This window comes from Perognathus longimembris, chromosome 2 (genome assembly GCF_023159225.1).
Source record: "Perognathus longimembris pacificus isolate PPM17 chromosome 2, ASM2315922v1, whole genome shotgun sequence".
NCBI lineage: Eukaryota > Metazoa > Chordata > Mammalia > Rodentia > Heteromyidae > Perognathus > Perognathus longimembris.
Genome location: NC_063162.1, coordinates 5,287,321 through 5,309,967, shown reverse-complemented (window position 1 = coordinate 5,309,967; position 22,647 = coordinate 5,287,321). Strand labels below are relative to the sequence as shown.

The 22,647-nt window shown below is 48.0% G+C and overlaps 1 protein-coding gene across 1 annotated transcript; it reads right to left on the bottom strand.

Annotated features, from left to right (window-relative positions):
* Positions 1-5,701: 5,701 nt before the first annotated feature.
* Positions 5,702-17,553, bottom strand: Tex36 (testis expressed 36). Its single transcript, XM_048336133.1, is given in 5 exon segments — positions 5,702-6,214; positions 6,217-6,288; positions 11,429-11,493; positions 12,902-13,112; positions 17,407-17,553. Coding segments are annotated over 5 exon segments (669 nt in total). The 3' UTR covers positions 5,702-6,040.
* Between the last annotated feature and the right edge of the window lie 5,094 nt (positions 17,554-22,647).

Below are 22,647 nucleotides of genomic sequence, written 5' to 3'. Positions count from 1 at the left end.
TCGTGATGTCGTTGGATGACTTTATTCCTACACAGAAAATGATTAAGCGAAGGAAGGCTGACTTGGGGAAGTTACCCGATTTGTGTTCCTATTCATTCTGTAAGCTGGGGAGCGTATGCTCTACTCATTCATTTCTACGCTGTTCTTCCACACAACGGCAGATTTGGTTCAATGTGCCTTTTTGGTGATTGTTTTCAACCAGGAAATTGCCACCATTGTCAGCATTCATTAGGGCAGAAAAAGAAGAGAAGTCCAAGGCTGGGCAGGTACAGGGTTTGGAGAATCCCTTAGAGGAGGAAGCAAGCAGAGAGGAAAGCATGGTGGACAGAGATGCTCCTGGACATCAGGGAGCAGCGCTGGGCTGTGCAGGAATGCATCCCGGCAGAGAGGCCGCCCACGGGTCCAAGCACTGGACATGGATCAAGCAGGGACACAGTGCTGCTTCTGGGAGATCTCCCAGCATGCAGTGGTATCTGTCTCCATGGGGAGGTCTCCCAGCATGCCATGGTGTCTGCTCCATGGGGGGATCTCCCGGCATGCAGTGGTGTCTGCCTCCGTAGGGGAAATCTCCCAGCATGCAGTGGTGTCTGCCTCTGTGTGGGGAATCTCCCAGCATGCAGGGGTGTCTGCCTCCGTGGGGGAAATCTCCCAGCATGCAGTGGTGTCTGCCTCTGTGTGGGGAATCTCCCAGCATGCAGGGGTGTCTGTCTCTGTGGGGGGAATCTCCCAGCATGCAGTGGTGTCTGTCTCTATGGGGGGACTCTCCCAGCATGCAGTGGTGTCTGTCTCTGTGGGGGGAATCTCCCAGCATGCAGTGGTGTCTGCCTCCATGGGGGGAATCTCCCAGCATGCAGTGGTGTCTGCCTCTGTGGGGGGAATCTCCCAGCATGCAGCAGTGTCTGTATCAGTGGGGGGAATCTCCAGGCATGCAGTGGTGTCTGCCCCCGTGGGGGGTTTTCCCAGCATGCAGTGGCAGTATCTGCCTCCATGGGAGATCTCCCAGCATGCAGTGTTGTCTGCCCCCATGGGGTTATCTCCCAGCATGCAGTGGTGTCTGTCTCCATGGGGGCATCTCCCAGCATGCAGTGGTGGTATCTGCCTCCATGGGAGATCTCCCAGCATGCAGTGGTGTCTGCCCCCATGGGGTGATCTCCCAGCATGCAGTGGTGTCTGCCTCTGTGTGGGGAATCTCCCAGCATGCAGCAGTGTCTGTCTCTGTGGGGGGAATCTCCCAGCATGCAGTGGTGTCTGTCTCTATGGGGGGAATCTCCCAGCATGCAGTGGTGTCTGCCTCCATGGGGGGAATCTCCCAGCATGCAGTGGTGTCTGCCCCCGTGGGGTGATCTCCCAGCATGCAGTGGTGTCTGCCCCCGTGGGGAGATCTCCCAGCATGCAGTGGTGTCTGCCCCCATGGGGGGATCTCCCAGCATGCAGTGGTGTCTGCCCCCGTGAGGGGATCTCCCAGCATGCAGTGGTGTCTGCCCCCGTGAGGGGATGTCCCAGCATGCAGTGGGGGTGTCTGCCAGCATCAGGACTGGCCATCCAAGGAAGTCCTGATGTCACAAAAGGGCCTGCTAGGAGGCAAACCACAACACAACCAAACCACGACAGCTCCACTCTGGCGGCTCACGCCTGTCATCTTAGCTACTTGGGAGGCTGAGATCTGAGGGTTTCGAGTCAGAGCCAGCGTGGGCAGAAAAGTCTGAGAGACTCTTGTCTGTGATTAACTGCAAAAAGGCTGGAAGTAGAGGTATGGCTCAAGTAAGAGAATGCCAGCTGTGAGCAAAAAAAAAAAAAATGCTAAATGGAAAAAAAGAAAAAGCAAGCCAAGTGAGAGCACAAGGCTCTGAGTTCAAGTCCAAGTACACACACACACACACACACACACACACACACACACACACACATATAGCTCACCAGGGCAGCTCATACCTGCAATCCTAGCTACTCAGGAGGCTGCAATCTGGGCATCTATGGTTCAAAGCCAGTCTGGGCAGGAAATTCTGTGAGACTCTTATCTCCAATTAACCACCAGAAAAACCAGAGCTGTGGCTCAGTGTTAGAGCTCTGCCTTTGAGCAAAAGAGCTCAGGGAAGGTGTTCAGGCCCTGAGTTCAAGCTCCATGACCAAAAAAAAAAAAATTAGCCCTTTACCCACCCTAATTATCTGTTTTCAAGAAGAGATAGGAGGGAGAGCCTAGGAGGTACCCCTGAGAAAAGGGGCAGAAGGTAGAGATCATTATTTTAATGATGCATTTTGGATGCATAAGATGTCATTTGCTATTCTCTTTATTTCCATGTGTGCGCTTTTAATTTTCCATTTTCCTGAATAGCTGGATGTGTATTTCCTACAGTGCAGGAGACAGTTTTTTGGTGGTGGCTACATGTAGCATTGAAGTACATTGACCTACACATGAAGAAAATTCTTTCTCGTATTTTCTCTTCTATACAGAAGCTAGATCTAAAATACACCGTGACATGATAAATTATAGAGGATGCTAGGCATTCACAGACAGTGACACCAAAGGAGGATATTCTGATCCTATAAAATATTATTTATCTAAATGAACTCCAGGAAATGTAAACAAGAAGAAAAAAGAAGTAGTGCACATGCAGAAGGGGAGAGGGGGAGAATTCGGTCCAAGAATTCATTGCATCTACCTTAAAATTTGGAAAAGGAAGGGAAGGGGTGAGTGATAAGGCTAAAGGGGTGACACCGAGCAAGATGCCTTGTATTCGAAACGGCCTTCTTCAATGGCACAGCCTTTGTGTGATTGTAAAAAAAAAATTAGGAAAAACTAATTTTTAAAAGTAATTAATCAACATAATATGAGAATTAGACTATGTGATTGGCCAGTAAACAGCCTGAAAAGCCATTGCCTTCTAGGCTTTAAAAACAAATATTCTTGCCTTTCGTAAGCCTGTTATCTTAAAAATCCCTCTCAATAAGCTGTGCAACGTAAGTCACAATTAATCTTGTAAATGCGTTTTGGTGAAAACTGTATGTATTCTTAAGTCCATTTATTTCTTGCAACGAAATATATCATTTGCAAACAAAACAGTGTACTTTCATTTTTTTTTAAAGGAGGTTCTTTCTCTATCTGTTCCATGTCAAACCTGTGGGGGAGCAGTCCTGAGTCTAACACCTCTCACAATTACGAATCTCCTGTTTCAGCAAAGCCAAGGCAGGCCTGGCTTGAGGGGCCCGGGCGGCCGGGACCACAGCTGGCGTTGAATTGCATCTGTTGGTCTATTTGCTATTAGGTTGCCTTCTCTGTATGACAAGTGTCCTGAGGCAGGGACGGGAGACGGGATCCGATCTTCTGCTTCAGGGATGCTGGCCCCCCCGGGGCAGGCAGTGATGGGGGGAAGCAGCAGGGCCAGGCGGGGTGGTGAGGCTCTGCTAAGCTGGGCCCCATGGCATCTTCTGGCTAAGCAGGGCGGCTAGGTGAGGGCAGCGCTGAGGGGGGTGAATGGAGGGCAGGCACTTGGGTCAGGAGCCCCCTTCTCCAAGGGGAGCCGGGGCAGCCCGGCCTCTCAGCTCCCCTTCTGCAGACGGGTGGGGAACTGACACGCGCCTCCCACGGACCCTCCGGGCCACGCAGGGGCCCAACCTGGAGCACAGAAGCTGTGCGCCACAGAAGAAAGGCAAACGCACAGCCGCAGCAGCCCAGGAAGGCGTGAATGGAGGAAACTCACAAGGTACTGGAGAAAAGAGAAACGCAGTTTCCAACAGAATTAAACATGATACTCATGAAGAGAGCCAGAAGAAGCCTGGGAAAGGACTGAGAAAGACAGGAAGGAAGGGAGGAAAGGAGGGAAAGAGGGAGGGAGGGAGGGAGGGAGGGAGGGAGGGAGGGAGGGAGGGAGGGAGGGAGGGAGGGAGGGAGGGAGGAAGGAAGGAAGGAAGGAAGGAAGGAAGGAAGGAAGGAAGGAAGGAAGGAAGGGGAAGGGAAGGAGGGAGGGAGGAAGGAAAGAGGGAGGGAGGGAGGGAGGGAGGAAAGGAGGGAGGAAGGAAGGAAAAGAAAATAAATTTTTCTAATGTGCCTATACTTTCAAAACTATTTTAGGGCTAAAATAACCAGGGGAATGTAGATGATCAAAGAACATGTTTAAGGGGCTGGGAATATGGCCTAGTGGTAAAGTGCTCTCCTCGTATACATGAAGCCCTGGGTTCGATTCCTCAGCACCACATATATAGAAAAAAGCCGGAAGTGGCGCTGTGGCTCAAGAGGTAGAGTGCTAGCCTTGAGCAAAAAGAAGCCAGGGACAGTGCTCAGGCTCTGAGTCCACGCCCCAGGACTGGCAACAAAAACGAAACAAAACAAAGAACATGTTTAAGTATATAAATTGAAAACGGTCCCTTATCTGAAACATACAACAAAATTCAGGTTCCTTGGTGATGTGCTAGAAGTGACCCCATTAAACTCAGAAATAGAAATACCATCAGGGCTCGTGTTAAAATTATATCTATCCTTGTGCTGTGCATAAGATGGAGGGGAGCATAAGTGTTCAAGGTGACTCAAAATTATCACTTTGGCAAAGGATTGATTTACACAGAAAATACAGAAATGAATCAAATGGAAACTTATTTTTTTATTTAAATGATTTATTTATTAGAAGCATAGCCCAGGGAAAGCAAATCCAAGATTGATATACAGAATGCAAGAGCTTGCTCACACACTAGCCAAAACCAGTCTAAAAGAACTTTAAAGTCAGTAACATTCAAAATGACAACAAAATTTCAAAATATGCTGGCATAAGCATAGAAAAAATAAATACCTAAATGAGGAAAAATATAGACTATACTGAGGAATATACGGATTTGAATGAATGGGGAGCTGTGCCACAGTATAAAGTTGTCAATTTTCCTGTCAATTAATACTTAATTTGGATGACATTCTGAAAATACTGTTGGTGTATTTTTTTCACTTGAGAAGCTTATTCTAATACTCAGAGCTGACATGAGAATAAGCAAGAACTTTGACATTAAAAAATGGTGTTACTGCTCAATGAATGACGAAGGAAGATATAAGTGGAGTGAACACTGCCTAGAAAAAGTTACTTCCCTGGTAACTGGAGCTATGTGAAATAAAGAAATAGCGAAGCATGATCTTTGGGGTTAGAGAGGCTATGTGGGGGGGGGGGGTTGTTTGAGTTTTTGATTGGATCCTTAAATTTTCAGAAGGTGACATGAAGAGAGAAAAACAGAAACTCACCAGCACAGTTGAAAGGAACTGAGTGGGACCACTTTTCTCAAGGGTCATTGGCTGCAAATTTGAATTTGTGCATTCTATCCAACCCAGCACTAAGCAGATAGCTTTCCAAGGCCGGCTCCTGACATACGCGTGCACAGGCACCAAGATGGCTGATCTGGAAACTTCACAGAGCATCAGGCCTAGCCCCCTAAATCCTTAGCAACACAAATTCTAGTCAAAGTTCTTTTTTTTAATGTAGTGCATTTATCCTTGAGGATGCAGTGAAGCTGCTATGGTTTTTGTTTAATTAGTCTATCAGCCAATTTATACGGATGCTGCAACAATGCCTAGATACATAGTAAAATAGCCAAAGAAACTTAGAGAATGTCATATAATTTGAGCTATTGTTTATGTCCATATTCTTACACATTTATGCCAACGCTCGCGATGGTGCATGCACAGAATAGAAACAACTTTTAGGAACAGGATAAGGATCAGAGGATAAGGATAAGAGGTGAGGTGGGACAAGAGGACCTCTTGCTTTCTCTGTATTCTTTGTAGCTTAAAGTTGAAAACATGACCACATAGGAAGCGCATAATTTTTAAACTCTCCAAAAGGTGACAGTCTTAGAAGCTTCTTTTGACATGTCTATTGCTTCACATGCCTTTATTTTATAAGGAGTTGAATGTTTTCCAACCTTAGGAGAAGTCATAAAAGTATTCTGAAGATTAAATCAAAGTGCTAGACCAGAAAACATACTTTTGCAATGTCTGATGAAACAGCAATATTATAAAACTCGTCAAGAATCTTCTGGGAGGATTTTTGGCAAAACGGCCTTTTTGTCAATGCCCAGTCTTACTTTTCCTTTTAAATAGCTCCGGAATGAATTTAAAAGCACCCCATCTCTCACTATAACGTCTTGGGAAGCGCCTGAAACTGGAGATTACCACGGCCTCCCTGCACACATCGGATATTTGCTTATTTGCAAAGCCATCAAGACAAGACGGAAGGTAGTCTCACAAGCCCAAAGACTGAAATTTCTAGAAATGTGTTGCCTCTTGTCTGGAGAAATCTTCTTACGACCCAGGCTCTGGAGAAGAATGAAAATGTTTCAGGTCACATAGCTTTGAGGTGTTTGGCTAAAACCAGCTATATGCTATGTATACTACATTCATAAATGCACCGTAAGACAAACATGATGTGTAAACCCTCCTTTAGCAACTTGTTGATGGTCATAAAGAGACACACAATCTGGCCATGTCCTTTATTGTTCGCATGCTGTCCAGCGTACCTCCTGGACTGTGAGAGACAGGGAAGGCAAAGCCAGAGAAAGCCTCGCCAGGAACACATCTTCACCCACCTCCACTCCTAGGACCCGGGGTAAGTTCCCATCCCTGGCTCTCTCTCCACCCTCAGCAGACACATGGCTCTTTCACTGAGATTCTTTCCCAATCTCCTGGCTCCTGGGAAGGAAGCAGGACTCTGGGCTCTCGCCTCAGGCCTGCTCTTCGCTCTAGGCACCCACGTGCAAACCTGAGAGTCACTGTGTATTCAAACTTGTACATTTAATTTCATTGCAACTAGGTGGAAAGTGAGGAAGAAAACATCGGTCAACACAAAGGGTCGAAGGAAACAGACGTTAGGTTACCCTGACTCTGTGTCAGTGAAACGAGGCTCTCCACTCAGGAGGGCCATGAGGGCTCAGTCAGGTTCAGGGCTTGAGGGAAGTTTGTAAAGGAACTACAGTTGACTCGCTGAACCAACCCCGATTCAACTAACCTTGCATCAAACAAAATGTTTTCCAACAATAACATCTGTAAATCCTGACAACTGTGGCTCACACTTGTAATTAATTCCAGCTATATGAGAGGCAGAGAGCAAGAGGGTCATAACTCAAGGATAGCTGGGCAAAACAGCTCAGGGGCTCCATCTCAACCAGTACTTGGGTGCAATAGGGTACCCCTGTCATCTCAGATACAGAGAGAAGGACAGGCACACACAAAAGCTGGGCCCAGCAGTAGGCACCTGTCATCCTAGATACAGAGGGAAGTAGAGAGACAAAAGGACCTCAGTCCAAGCTGGACTGGGCAAAAAAAAAAAAAATCAAGGTGGAATAGGGAAATGGTAGGTTGCTGACAGCCACTTTTCTGTGTCTCTGTAGACTAACTGAACAAAGGGCAAGGCAGGTATGGCAGGGAGCACCAGCAAAAGCCATGCTATGTTGTCCTTACTTTCTTGCTCATGTCGTCTATCCCCTTGTTAGCATCCTTTGCTACAGCAACTGAGCTATACAACCACATACAAAAATACCTGGTTACCACATTTATCCCATCCCCTTCCTCTTCTCCCCACATTCTTTACTCTGTATCTCTTCCCACATCCTCGATACTCTTAATAGCTCAGTTCTAACCACAACATATACTATTCTTACTCTTCTTGACCTCTAGAGTATTATTTAAAAAACAAACAAACAAACATCCTGCATATAAAACATGATTGGCTTTGTAGATGATGTTACCAATAGTATCTTAACTGTTCATAAATATCTGGCTGGGTTTGGAATTGGTGAATGTACTAGAACTGAGATAATACTCCCACACCAGCAGCAAGAAGCAGTTCATCAACCCAATTAACACCCAGTCCTGTGAGAATATACAGAATAACCAAAAGGAAAGACCTCTGGTTCACAAAAACTGAAACCACAAATTGTCTTCAAATGCAGAAACCCCAACATATAAATATGAATAAGGAAACCGCACCTCCATAAACCAACAATTACACAACAAAGCATCAAAACAACAATTAAGTGGAAGAAACTTCATTCTGAGTTCAAAGGAATGCTGATAAGAAATGTTAAATGAAAGAGGACGTTTATATACAATTGTATGAATTCAAAGAGAAAACAGCAAACAACTAAAGGAATTCAACAGGAATATCAAATAAACACAAATAAACAGCTAAATGAACTCAACAGGAATACAGCTAACCAGCTAAAAGAGATCAAGGAAGCCACATATCAACAAATAAAGGAAGTAAAGAAGTCAATTACACACACACACACACACACACACACACACACACATACTCTAAAGCTTGAGTCACACGTGGGTGGGTTTCACTGGTGTAACTCATTTGAACACTTGGCTCTTTGGGAAAATGAACACCAGAAAACTAAAACACTCTTTGAAGTGGGAGTGGAGTTGAGTTGAAGGGGACAGGGAGAGAGAGAGAAGAATGATGGGAGGATATAATCATAACAGTCCATGTGAGACTGGAACATGTGCCTTTGAAACCATCCATGCCAGCCAGGGTGAGAGTGATTGGGGGGGGGGGGGGGTGATAGAAGGGGTGACATCAATCAAGACTTATTGTACTGACAGATTGACATGTCAAATTGAAACCTTTTATACAAGTACTGAAAGATTTTTAGAAAATAAATTCAAGGCATGAAAACAGATCTCAATAAAGAAATAGAAATCAAGGAGGAGGAGGAGGAGGAGGAGGAGGAGGAAGAGGAGGAGGAGGAGGAGGAGGAGGAGGAGGAGGAGGAAGAAGAAGAAGAAGAAGAAGAAGAAGAAGAAGAAGAAGAAGAAGAAGAAGAAGAAGAAGAAGAAGAGGAAGAAGAAGAAGAGGAAGTCATCTTGGGTATGAAAATTTAAATGGAAAGCCTCTCCAGACATGAAAGAATTTTAGGGCTAGAAGATAGAATGGACACAGAAGAAAAAATAAATGAAAATACAGAGAAAAATAAATGAAAATACAAAGAAAAAATAAATGAAAAATATGAAAGAAAATTGAAGAAAGTTAGGATTCTATTTAAAAGACCAAATACATACACAATGGACATATACGAAAGAGAGGAAATGCTCCCTGGGAGCATTAGGAAATGTACTCAACTCATTGGTAGCAGAAAACATCCCCAATTGTGAACAAGATAAGCTCGTTTAGGTGTAAGAGGCTTTCAGAACAACCAATATACCAGAGTAGAAAACAACCTAACCCCGACATATTGTAGTTAAAATAATAAGCACAGAGAACAAAAAAGAATACTGAAAAATTCAAGAAAGAAAAAGTATGTCACATACAATAAAAAAGAACATCAGAATCATAGCCCATTTCTCAAGAAAAACCATAATGGTAAAGAAGGTTTGGGCTCTTATATTACAAGCATTGAAAGTAAAAAGCTGCTCAGCCAGCATATTCTACCCAGTGAAGCTTTCATTTGTAAAAGAAATATAAATGAAAGTCTTCCACGAGGAACTTAAAATGAAAACAACATACCACAACTAGACCAGCACTGCAGAAAATACTCAAACACATCCTGTACACAGATCAATGTAAACACGAAAAAAGTGGAAAAACCAAATCCTATCAGGTAAGTAGATAAGTATAATAGAAGATGCAGAAGAAAATAATCTAACACAAAAACTGCTTGGTGAGGGTAGAGGAGAGTGGTAGGAACAACTACATCCCTTGTGATTTTAAGTGGAAATGGGCTCAATTCTCCAATCAAAAGACTTAGAATGGCAAGGTGGATCAAATCACAAGACCTAACCATTAGCTGTGTACAAGAAACACGTCTGCCCGACCAAAATAAGCATAAGTTTAGGTTGAAAGGCTAAATGAATCCTGAAAGTAGGCAGACATGGCTCTACTCACATCTGACTAAGTAAATTTCAAAGAGAAATTATTGAGGATAGATGAAGGGCACTTTGTGTTAATAAAAGAAACTCTCCATGAAAAAGGCAGAACGGCAGACATCGGTGGTTCACACCTGAAGTCCCAGCTACTCAGAAGGCTGAGGTCTGAGAACCACAGTGTGAAATCAGCCCAGACTGGAAAGTCGATGAGACTTTTCTCTCCACTTAACCACCAAAAAGCTGGAAGTGGATCTGTGGCTCCCGTGGCCGAGCACCCACACTGCCTTGAGCGAAAACGCTAAGGGATAGTGTCCAAGCCCCGAGTTCACAAAACAGGAAAGAAAAAACACACAACCGTTCTTAACATTTATCCACCAAATGTTGGGGCACCCAACCTTGTTAAATAGACATTACTGGACTTAAAGAAAACATGAAGAAGAGAGAAAAGAAGAAAATTTTAAAAATTGAACATAATATAAACTTAACTAAAAAGCTCAATGTTAGCAACAAGACAGATGGCCTAAAAACTGTAACCATATTAAAAATTCATAGCATTCTCTTAATTCTTTTAGTTAAAATAAGTAAAAATTAAACAAACTGTTTAGGAGCAAAGAAGTCCTTAATTAGAAAAAAACCCTTGAAATGTATCCAAGGCAAAAGCCTGAAGAATATTCATAATTTCACAAAATTATTAACACAATTTTGAAGTATTTGAAGTAAACTTCAACTGAAGAAAAAAAAAAACATTTTACAAGGACAGCAAAATAAAGGTGTTTCTTAGAGGTTACCAGTATTTTTTTAATGAATTATATCACTGTTGTAACTACTTTCAACGTGCTATGTGTAACCGTAGCTTCTATTATTGATGATCCTCTTGTATCCCCTTCCTGTGGTGTACCTGCACTATCTCTGTATCTTATCTGAGTACACTGGAAACCGTGTATACTGGTATCAGAACTAGGAAACTGAAAGGGAATACCAAAATCGAGAGACAAAGGGTAAAAACAGACAAACGACTACAAAAGCAATACTTGCAAAACTGTTTGGTGTAAATGAACTGAACAATTGATGGGGGGGGAAGGGAAAGGGGGAGGGGGAAGGGGGAATGAGGGAGGAGGTAACAAACAGTACAAGAAATGTATCCAATGCCTAACGTATGAAACTGTAACCTCTCTGTACATCAGTTTGATAATAAAAATTTAAAAAAAAGAAATTGGAGAAACCACCTATGATCAGGGAGGATAGATTTGGTGAAAATATGTTATATCCATGTAGAGAAATACTACAATGAAATTTCATTGTTCAGTTAATATATACCAAAATCCACAGAAAGAAATAAAGATGTACAAAAGAAAAAAAAAAAGAACAGCAAAATAAAGGTGTTTAGTTACCAGTATTTTTTTTAATGAATGAGATACATGTTAGACAAACATATCAGTGAAATTTACAGACAAGGGGGTAGACCATAGGAACAGACTTTTATATTCCGGCCTACTTTATCGAGGAGTTTGTTTTTGTGGTGTTTGGGAGAAGCTCGGGGTCACGTAGGCTGGGTACGGACTCTCCTAATAAATTGGAAATAATACTCACAGAGTCAAAGTAGTGTCCAGAGTTGTCCTACCTGTGGCGACAGCCGTGTATGGAGAAAGGGAAGCAGGGTGCAGTGTGCAGAGTGCAGTGTGCAGAGTGCAGGGTGCAGGATGCAGGGTGCAGAGTGCCGGTGCAGGGTGCAGAGTGCAGGGTGCAGGGTGCAGTGTGCAGTGTGCAGAGTGCAGGGTGAAATGTGCAGGATGCAGGGTGCAGAGAGCAGAGTGCAGGGTGCAGTGTGCAGGGTGCAGTGTGCAGTGTGCAGAGTGCAGGGTGAAATGTGCAGGATGCAGGGTGCAGAGAGCAGAGTGCAGGGTGCAGAGAGCAGAGTGCAGGGTGCAGAGAGCAGAGTGCAGGGTGCAGTGTGCAGGGTGCAGTGTGCAGAGTGCAGGGCGCAGGGTGCAGGGTGCAAAGTGCAGTGTGCGGGGTGCAGTGTGCGGGGTGCAGGGCACAGGGTGCAGGGCACAGGATGCAGCGTGCAGTGTGCAGGATGCAGGGCGCAGGGTGCAGGGTGCAGGATGCAGGGTGCAGTTTGCAGGGTGCAGGGTGCAGTGTGCAGGATGCAGGGCGCAGGGTGCAGGGCTCAGGGTGCAGGGTGCAGGGTGCAGAGAGCAGAGTGCAGGGTGCAGAGAGCAGAGTGCAGGGTGCAGTGTGCAGGGTGCAGTGTGCAGAGTGCAGGGCGCAGGGTGCAGGGTGCAAAGTGCAGTGTGCGGGGTGCAGGGTGCAGGGTGCAGGGCACAGGGTGCAGGGCACAGGATGCAGCGTGCAGTGTGCAGGATGCAGGGCGCAGGGTGCAGGATGCAGGGTGCAGGGTGCAGTGTGCAGGATGCAGGGCGCAGGGTGCAGGGCTCAGGGTGCAGGGTGCAGGGTGCAGAGTGCAGGGCTCAGGGTACAGGATGCAGTGTGTAGGATGCAGGGTGCAGGGTGCAGGGTGCAGAGTGCAGGATGCAGTGTGTAGGGTGCAGGGTGCAGTGTGCAGGGTGCAGTGTGTAGGATGCAGGGTGCAGGGTGCAGGGTGCAGGATGCAGTGTGCAGGTTGCAGGGTACAGGGCTCAGGGTGCAGGGTGCAGTGTGCAGGATGTGTGTCCGCTCAGACTCTGAAATTCACCACTTTCTAACTGTGAGCCTTACCACCTCTTCTTACTCTTTGCTTCACAAAGACATCCTTTGGATACAAGGATGGAGGATTGTAAGCCCCGGGGGACAACTGTTTCTATTGGACTAGAAGGATCCTGAAACTCAGATCCTGGACCCAGGACCACACTGGGTTTGGCAGATGGTGAGACCCATGCTCTTCCCACAATGTGGGGCCGGAAGTTGCTCTTGAGCTGCCCCACAGCAGCACATGTGCCGACGAGCCAGGGGTGCAGGCTCTCTGTGTGGAGCAGGAAGCCTGACTCCGGGACCTGGACAGTCGATGGGCAGTGCCTTCCATCAAAGTGGCCCGGCCAATACGCCACAGTGCCACCCCGTGGAGAGACTCGGGGGGGCCCTTCTCCCGGATTTTGAATATTGGCGGCAGTTTTCCCTCCAGTTGCCCAATCAAATGTGGACAGCGGGGCTCTTTTAACATTGCACTGGTGATGGATTCTAGTGTCTTCTGTGTTAGTCCAATGTGAGGGGACTGGAAAAACAGCACACGCCTGATTTGAACCAGGCGTGGCTGCGCTGCTAAGCCCAGGGCTTCCTCGGAGGGGGATTAAAATGCAATTTGGGTGCTTCTGGAGTGGGTGGGAGGGGTGTGGTCTTTGTCATTTCCAAGTAATCTTTCCAGGATGCAAACATTGCAACGGCCCACATTCATCCCTGTGGCTGTTTCGGGCCACCCGGCTGCGACTGAGGGAGCCTGGAAATGTTTCCACCCAGGGTGAGAACAAGTGGACTTCCTGGGAGAGGACAGACGTGGGGTCTGGGGTCTTCCCCTGGCCAGGGAGCTGCAGGTGTGCAGCGCCTAGATCCACCTCATGATCAGAGGGACAAGGAGATCTTCAGCCCTGTGGGTAAGAGTGGGTCCCCAAGACCCAGGGAAAGAGGAGGATTAAGGGGCCCCACAGACGCTTCAGCCAGGACATGACACAAGGAAAGGCAGGAAAAGCCCAGAAGGAACAAGACAGGGCCAGGAAGGGATGGAATGAAACAGTGATGACAAGAAAGCTTGTTTGGGTCTCCCTCTAAAAGGAAAGGAAGGAAACAGGGCCAAGAAAGAGGGAAATGGACGCAGCAAATCCTCAGCTAACCCTTTGGGCAACACTGGGGCATGGGACAGAGCTGTTCTGGATTGGGCTGACAGGACCTGGCTTTTCTGTCATTGATGAGCAATTGGTTGGAGTCCTGGGCTGCCCCAGGTGACCTTGAGGAGGCAGATCTCTTCATCGGACAGTGGAGACCACACTCAGCAGCTGCAGCAATGTGACCCTCACTCCTGAGGCCAGGGTGTCTGGCACTAGAGGCCCATGGGAACTCACTCCGATTTTATTTAAATAACACCCATGAAAAGCTACCCAGACAAAGTAAGCTTTGAGGTAGAGAGCTCTAGAAGAAGAAGATGAGTATAAATTAAAACGTCATTCTGGGTGAGATTCCCCACAAGGGGAGAAGACTCTCCTATGGGGGCTATAGCCCAGGCTATTGATTCAGGAGCCCCAATGTCAGGAACTGATATTATCTATAACATGGGAACCATCATAACTACTTGACAGGGTGGGTTTGTTTTTCAAAGCAAGCACAACCTAAGTGTTGAAGATTCTATGTTTGTTCACCGTTCTCCCCTTCGTTCTCCCCAAACCTATGGCTGTCACCTTAGGCCAGTCTTCCTTCCTTTCCTTTGGGCGTGTGATGACATTGGCCCATTCCCCTCAAGTCACAATCAAACTGTATGTTCAGCTGGCCGCAGGTGGATGTCTGCCCAAGAGTAAACTATCATTTGTATACAAAGGCTGTGAGATTATTTTACAGATGTTAAACGGGGGAGGGCATGCTCTGTGGCGGTGAGAAGCTAGAAGACACAGAACAGGGTTGATTTATTAAAGGAAGTACAGCTGGAGAGGGAGAGAGAGACAGAGACAGAGACAGAGACAGAGAGACAGAGAGAGAGAGCAGAAAGATAAATATATACATATATATATATATAATCCAGCACCATTTATGTGAATAAGTCTATGCGCACAAAACAATAGATCATATAAAAGAACGCATTGAAATAAAATCAAAGAACAGCCATTAAACTCACCCAAATGGCTGCCTAAGGGTGAGGAGAAGAGAAATGGAGATGGAGAACTATGAAAACACCACACAAACCCAGATGTTTTTATGGGTGATTTCCCAGAGGACACGTGGTGAACTGGCCAATTTTGAGGAGGGGAACCAGGAAGGAGAAACTTGCTTTCCACCCACAACCACTTTGTGGCATTCAAGTATCAACTGTGTTGTTTCTTCACAAGAAAACAGGAGGAAAAAGACAAACCAACAACGATGAGAAAGGAAGCAAGTGCTCTTTTCCTTGAACTCTGGCGCCTACACATACGTACATCCACATGAGGTGATTTTTGTACTATGGTATCACATCATTGGCAATAGGATTTAAAAGAGTGTTGATAATTCTTAGAGTTCACACTGGCTTATTAATGTGTGGTATGTAAAAACAGGCTTTTTGGTTATCAGTCAGTAACTTTTGGTAGCTTTCTCCCTCTCCTTCCTGACAACTCTACTGCTAGGCCAGTCCAGACACCAATGCTGACAACTGAGTCCCGTATGATCACACCCAAACACAGGGGTATGCAGAGGGGACTGATATTACCTTCAAGAAAACAACCTGGACATGGGCTGGGAATGTAGCTTACTGGTAGAATGCTTTCCTGGTATGCTTGAGGCCCTGGGTTCAATTCCTTGGTACCACAAAAACAACAAAGACAGACATAAAAACTAATACATAAACAAAACCTGGACTGTATGTCTTTATGCTCCCCACCTTGATTTATTCACTTAGCAGTATACCCTAGAAATATGTCGCTTAATAGATGTATCCCACATATTACATATAATGTTCTGTATTCCATTTTGATTGTTTCTAAATGATGTTTTATAGTTAAACGCAAATCATGCAAGGGCTCCAGGTTGCCCTCCTTGCCTTGGCCCTCCCTCCCCTTCCAGCTGTGGAAATTTGGGCAGGGGAGCAGTTGCTCCCACGTTGGGAATGATGGCGACCCCCCCCCCCAACACACACACACACCCCTTAGATGACAACTGCCTGGAATTCCTTTTTAGTCTCCATGTCTATGGGCTAAAGTGCTGTCTTAAAAAAATAGCTGTAGCATTTTAATTTCACTCTTTTAAAAAATATATGTAATGGCTATAACATGATAGCTGTGAAGCAAACCCTTCTGTTAGATATTGTAACCATAAAATACCGCTTTTTAACTAGTTGGCAGTGAGATTTCGGCTGTGTGCCATCACTCAGCGACTGAAATATTAAGCAGGAAAATGAAAGTCTGTAGAAAAAGACTTTCCTGCCCAGCAACAGCCAGATGACAGCCAGCCAGGTCAACTGCAGAATGACTGTCACCTCTAATGGCGCAATTACCGTCTTCCCGAATGGGCGGCCGCTGAGTCAAAGCCAACAGTTTCTTTCGTTTCCCCACCTTGTCTACAAGTTACTTTGGGAGATTTGTGCTCCGTACTATCCTTGCATGCTCTCAGGGCTGATGGCGGGCCGGATTTGTGCCCGGACTCAAGTCAAACCTGAAGGAACCCCAAGCCCTGGACTGAACTCCTGGCTCCCAGGTGGAGGGTGACGAGAATGCCTCCCTAGGACACAGAGTAGATTCTCACCTTCTCCCTTCCTCCTCCTCCTCCTCCTCCTCCTCCTCCTCCTCCTCCTCCTCCTCCTCCTCCTCCTCCTCCTCCTCCTCCTTTGTCAGTTGTGAGACTTGAACTCAGGACCTGGGCACTGTCCCGGATCTCTTTTGCTCAAGGCTAGTGCTCTACCTCTTTGAGCCACAGCGCCACATCTGGTTTGCTGGTGGTTCATTGGAGATGAGAGTCTCATGGACTTTGCTGCCCAGGCTGGCTTTGAACTGTGATCCTCAGATTTTAACCTTCTGACTATGAGTCATGGCCCCCTCCCCAGCCCATTTCTTAGTCTCAGTCCAACCAAAAGTGTGTGTGTGTGTGTGTGTGTGTGTGTGTGTGTGTGTGTGTGTTTAATGTCCTAAAGACTGGAATTTGCCAAGGTCTTTTCCTCTTTTTCCGTTTCCTTTTAGACAAACAAAACTATAACGATTCTGCCCCCGGTGGTGGGGGCGAGGGGGTGCAGGCCCCGCCCGCTGCGGAGATTTCCCTAGACATGGCTTCTGTGAACGAGTTGTGGACCACCTGTGTATGAAGCTCAGATACAGATGAGCAAATGAGAGAAGTTCTTGGGACAACAGGGTAAGACCTCACACACTGGGAGGCCTGAATCATGCTATATACCCCACTAGGCTTTGTAAGGGAGTCGGGGGGGGGGGGTGGGATGTCATTTGAGCTGAGGGCTTTGGGGCCAGGCTGTGCAACACTGAGTGACCCGATGTGTTGATGAGAGGAGGAGGGAGTGTGGGAACGCGTGTGAGGCCAGGGAGGGGAAGCTTCCCCAAGCTGCGGCAGGGGAGCCGGGCACCCCCTGGACAAGGCCCGTTCCCGTCTGTGTGGGGCTGAGGGAATTAATTACAGGCTGGCAGGAATTTGTTTAGAGGTCTCTATCCAGTGATCATTCCATGAGCAAATATTTAGTGAGCACGCACCACGCACCAATGCTGCTCCAGGCACTGGGGAAATGTCACTAAGCAGAAAAGATAAAGAGGCCCCAGTCTCGGTGGATCCTATACTCTAGGGAGGAAAAGAATGCACACGGTCGAGCAAGGTGCGCAGTGCAGATGGGGAGAAAAGAAGCAGGACAAGAACATCCGGCCGGCAGCCCCCAAGAGCCAGGGTGCAGAGCATTTTACGTCCACGTGGTCCTCCCAGGGACGCGGGAGACGCCGGGCGCAGTGGAAGGAGCAGCAGGCAGAATAGGGCTGGGAACGCAGCCCTGCGCGCTTCTCACCACCGGGCGGTGTGAGAAAGCTCCCAGAGGGCACCGCGTCCTTATCCATCTTCCGTCCTTGTCCAGGGCAGGCTTGAAGCGTCTCCCTTTGGCCATTCTCTCCGGGAAGCTGAGAGGGCTGCCGGTGGACCCCTCACCTCTCCATGGCCTCCAAAGCTGGGGCAGAATCACCCCTCTGCCCCTCCCGGGAAGGAAGCCGGGCACCCATTAATTGCCACGGAATGGGAGCCTATCATCACAATGGGCAGAGGAGTCTCCCGAGGCCCTGGGCATTCCTTCTGTGGGTGCTTGGTAGCTGGGACTCCCCTCAAATGTGAGCCAAAGAGCCACCAGGGCCCCAGCTGGGGACCCCCAGGGGCAGGACAGAGCGATGAGGACAAGGTCACCTTGAAGGAGTCGTGAGCATTTTACAACCTCTCAGTCCTGGAGCCAGTGCTTGAGCTGACGCTTCCTGGTAGCCATCTCCCCCAGTCTGTTTTCAAAGAGGTAAACTGAGTCCTAGGAGCAGGTGCCCTTGTCCACATCCTCATGCTGCCTCAGTACCAGGAGCCCAGCCCTCCCTCCATCTCTTCTATGACTGCTCTCACCGGCCTCAGAACAGCATGGAGACCGCAGGGACTGAAGTTCAGGCGTAAGCACTGTCTGCCAGAGGCTGGGCTGCCATGACCGCCTCCAGCACTGGCAAGTTAGAAGATGAGGATTAGGAGATGCGAGTGGCACAGCCCATGGACCAGGCCGCCAAAGTGAAACCCAAGTGTGGCGCAGCTCCCGAGACCAGCAGCCTTTCCACAGATCACCTGGGCTTCCTGAGGCTGTGGAGGCCGTGCCCGAAATCCGCCTTTCCTCCTGGGCCTGGCTGCGCAAATCCTGCCTTACGCATGCTCAGTGGTGCGCTTTCTGCATGTCTTTCTCCTTAGTTGAATGCTATCCCACCAATCGCCTTGGTTACCCAAGGAGACCCGGTCCAGCGCTCTCCAGTGCTAGAAACGAGGTCTGCCCCAAATCACCCCTGCAGGTTCTAATGAATGTTACCACAGTCATGACCGGGGACATTGTCCTCTGCCAGCACCAATGATCCACGGTGGCTCCTCGGAGTGACACAGGAGGTGCCACGGCTGCAGCTGTGACACAAAAGCCACAGGCAGAAGAAAGAGGAGAAGATGGAGAGCCGGCTGCCACCATGCCATGGGAGTCGCAATGCCACCCTGGGGTGGTGCAGCCTGTGGATCAAACCCAGGGCCGCGGACGCAATGTGCCCTCAGCTTGCGCAGGGACTGATGCTCACGCCGCGAGGAAGATGAAGATGAACGCGCCAGCAGCCCCACGGCAGGAGGGTCTTGCTGCCCTGGGAGCTGCCCAAGGCCTGATGTGTGGACTAAGCTCAAGGTTGGCTGGGACAGGAAACCTCAAGGGATCGTCGGGGACAAATCCAGGCTCCACGGGGCAGCTCTGCTGGGCCAGGGTCCCCTGAGACGAGGCTGCCTCTTGCCTGTCACCACTCCGCCAGCCCAAGCAGGCAGCCATCTTCCTGTGGCCCTGTTTGTGGACCAAAAAGCACAGTGGAGGGAGGGAAGCATAGGAGGAAATGAAGAGGGGAAGACCAGTCGGCAGTTCCTGTTGCTCTCTTGGCCAGGTCCCAACTCTTTGGTTCATGACACACACTTGTCGTTGGCTCAGCTACTTCCTTTTAAGAAAGGCTCCTGGCAGCTGCCACTCGCCCCTTCCTCCTGTGAGTCAGAACGCAGCCACATGACAGCACCTTGCTTCCAAGTGAAACGGGCTTTGTGTAGGTGGAGTCATCCTCCCACCTGAAAATCCTATCACTGTGGGAGAGACAGAGAGCGAGGGCCAAGAGCCAACCCAGAGTCTCTGCCCCTGGACAGATGCTTCCAGATCTTCCATGTGGGCCTCTGGAGTTTTTGTTTTTGCTGTTGTTCAGTCACGGGGCTTGAACTGAGGGACAGGGTGCTATCCCTGAGCTTTTCTGTTTAAAGCTAGTGCTCTACCACTTTGAGCCCCAGCTCCACTTCTGGTTTTCAGATGGTTGATTGGAGATAAAAGTCACTCAGACTTTCTTGCCTGGGCTGGCTTCAAACTGCCAGCCTCAGATCTCAGCCTCCTGAGCAGCCAGGATGACAGGCGTGAGCCACCAGCCCCCTGGAGGATCCCTGGAGTTCTAACAAGGATATGTCGACCTTCCTCCTTTATAGCACAAGTTAGCATGAGCAGGAGAGAATGAAGCATGCTGCCTGCTTCTCAGTATGGCGACTCAAGTGGTAGAGCACCAGCTGTGAGCAAAAAGGCTCAGGAAAACCACAAGGCTTAGGGCTCAATCCCCTGTACTGGCACCAAAGAAAGAAAGGGAAAGGCAGTCCGAGCCTCTTTGACCCTGGGGGAAGCGCATGGTTTGCAGCAGAAAACAGAGGGAAGAGCAAAGAAACCAGTCATCAGGGCAGCATGGGGAACTTGGGATAGGCACCTTGTCCAGCGTGAACGTGACCAGCTGGCCAAGGTCAGAAGGAAGCAGAGCTACAGGGAGCAGGGGACAAGGACAGCAACAGAGGAATTTAGAATGTTTTAAGAAAGAAAAAAACACAAACATCTTTTCTTGGACAGGGTGAGAAATAAGATTGGCCCTGAAAAGCAGCAGACATGGTGAGTTTAACAAGGAGCAGAAAGATGTTCAAACACCTGGCTTGATTCCTACTTCTCCGCTTATGGGAGTTGAGTCTGTTTCCCTTCTGTGTTCCTGTGTTTGTCAGAGCTTCCATGAAGATGTTACAGAACTGCCCCACCCCTGCAAAGACAGCTGCTTTTGTTCCAATGGGATGGGGTGTACACACACAAAATCTAGCCAAAAAGACAGTGGTAGTTACACATGTGGTTCAGAATGAACAGCTCCAAAATATCAAACACCAACTTCTGGAACCATAGGGTAAAAGAGCAAAGTAAATACTTCTGAAGAGAAAATTAAACAGAGCCTTAGAACATGACAAAAAGTCCATTTCCACTCCAGCGCTCTCTGTTTCTCTCCCTCTCTCTCTCTCTCTCTCTCTCTTCCCCCCCACGTACAGACTGAGAATGAAAGAGAGAGAGGGGGGAGGGGGAGAGAGGGAGAGGGAGATCTTTTAAAAACCCTCTCGGATCCTTTTATTTTGTACTATTAAATATAATGGAGATTTCATCAACTTGGCAGGAAATTGCAAGCTAATAAAAAAAAGCCTTGTTACAAAGATAATAAGAAGACAAAGTCATAAAAGACAGTCGTGGGCTGGGCACTGGCATTCAGCCTCCCTCTCCAGCTCTACAGGGACGACGGGTTCATCAGCTCAGTTAATCGTGTGGATGACCACGGATCCGTCCTTTCGTGCCTTTGTTCTCTCTTCATGTTCCTGGGCCTTTTTGCTCTCAGGCTGAGCCTTGGAAGGCACAATGCTGAACCTCCTAGTGTTGCCTTCCACACCTGAGCACCAGCTTGTTTAGCTCTGGAAATAAAGATGGAGAGCCAGATGGGCAGGCCACGGGAGCTAGTCCAACATGTCCTATGCCGTTCCTCCCTCTTTGTGGCTTCCAGACTCCCCTGTGGCTTCCAATGTCTTGTCATGGAAGCATCGGCCTTCTCGGTTCCCCTCTGATGTTTGAGGGAAGCCACCCTCCCCTTGGGGCCTCACTACTCAGGTTGTGGTAGACCCACAATATTGCTATCCCCTGAGAACCCATGGAAAATGCAGAATCTCAGCCGCCCCCTCAGACCTTCTAAGTCAGAATCTGCATTTTTAACAAGATTCCCAGGTGTCCGTGTCCATGTTCAAGTTGGAGAAGCACTGTCTTAGGAATTCACAAAGCACATGTTCGCCATCGAAGTGTCTGTGTGTGTGTAGGAGCACAAGTATTGCTGGTACTGGCTTCTGGGCTTAGTGCTCAGGGCCTTGCACTCTTGCTTGGCTTTTTTACTCAAGGCTGGTACTCTACCACTTGAACTGCACCTCCACTTTTGGCTTCTGCCTGGTTAATTGGAGATGAGCGTCTCACGGGCTTTCCTGCCTGTGTTGGCTGGAATTCAGCTCTCAGCCTGAGTAGCTAGGATTACAGGATGAGCCACCAGCGGCCGGCAGTGTTCACCATGTCTAGCATCAGTGTTTTCTTGGTTCTAAAGGGGAATGGGTTGCAAGTGCCTCTGAGCACATTTGAGAAGCCCCAAAGCCGAGTCCTAGCTTGCTGCTACTGTGTGTGTGTGTGTGCGCGCACGCGCACACGCGCGCCAGTTCTAAGGCTTGAACTCGAGCCTGGGTGATGTCCCTCAGCTTTTGCGTTCTTCCACTTGAACCACAGCCCCACTTCTGGATTTTTGGTAGTTAATTGGAGATAAAAAGTCTCGTGGACTTTCCTGCTCAGGCTGGCATCAACCTGCGATCTTCCGATGTCAGCTTCCTAAGTAGCTAGGATGACAGGCATGAGCTACCAGTGTCCAGCTGGCTTGTGACTTTTCATCAGAAAGTGTTGCTGGCCTTTTGAAGACTTAGAAGCCAAGGTCAGAAGCTAAACAATGCGTTTGCCACATTAACTGAAATATGGTGTATGCAGGGGAGAAACCCAATGGCGTAACTCCTTTGAACAACATAGTCTGACACAATGAACACCAGAAAGCGGATACTGGAGCTGGGGTGGGGCAAGGGGACAGGGGTAAACAAAGGCAGGAAGGAGGGAGAATGCAGTCGAAACGCTCGATGTGTTCATAAACATGTATTCCTATGTGAAAATGAAACTAGGAAAATGGGGGGGGGGGCTGAGGGAGATGGGGGAGAAGGATGAAAGGGGGTAACATTGCTCAAGATGCCTTGCACTCGTAAACTGACGGTAAATGATAATCCCTCTGTGCATGTTCATAAAGTTTAAACTATACTAAAGAGCAGAACGAGTTGGCACAGCGTTTACCTGGAGTATTTTCCCCCAGGCACTCAAAGCCGCTGGGGGGGGGGGGGAGTTCCCAGAGCCACCTTCCTGTGTCGGGATGTGGGAGTCAGGAAGTGGTTAATGCGTCCCCTGGAGCATCCGGAGACACATGCTGCTGCTTTGCACAATTACATCAACATGCTGCAGTGTGCTTGTCCTAATGTTTAATTTAGATTGCTGCCCCATTGAT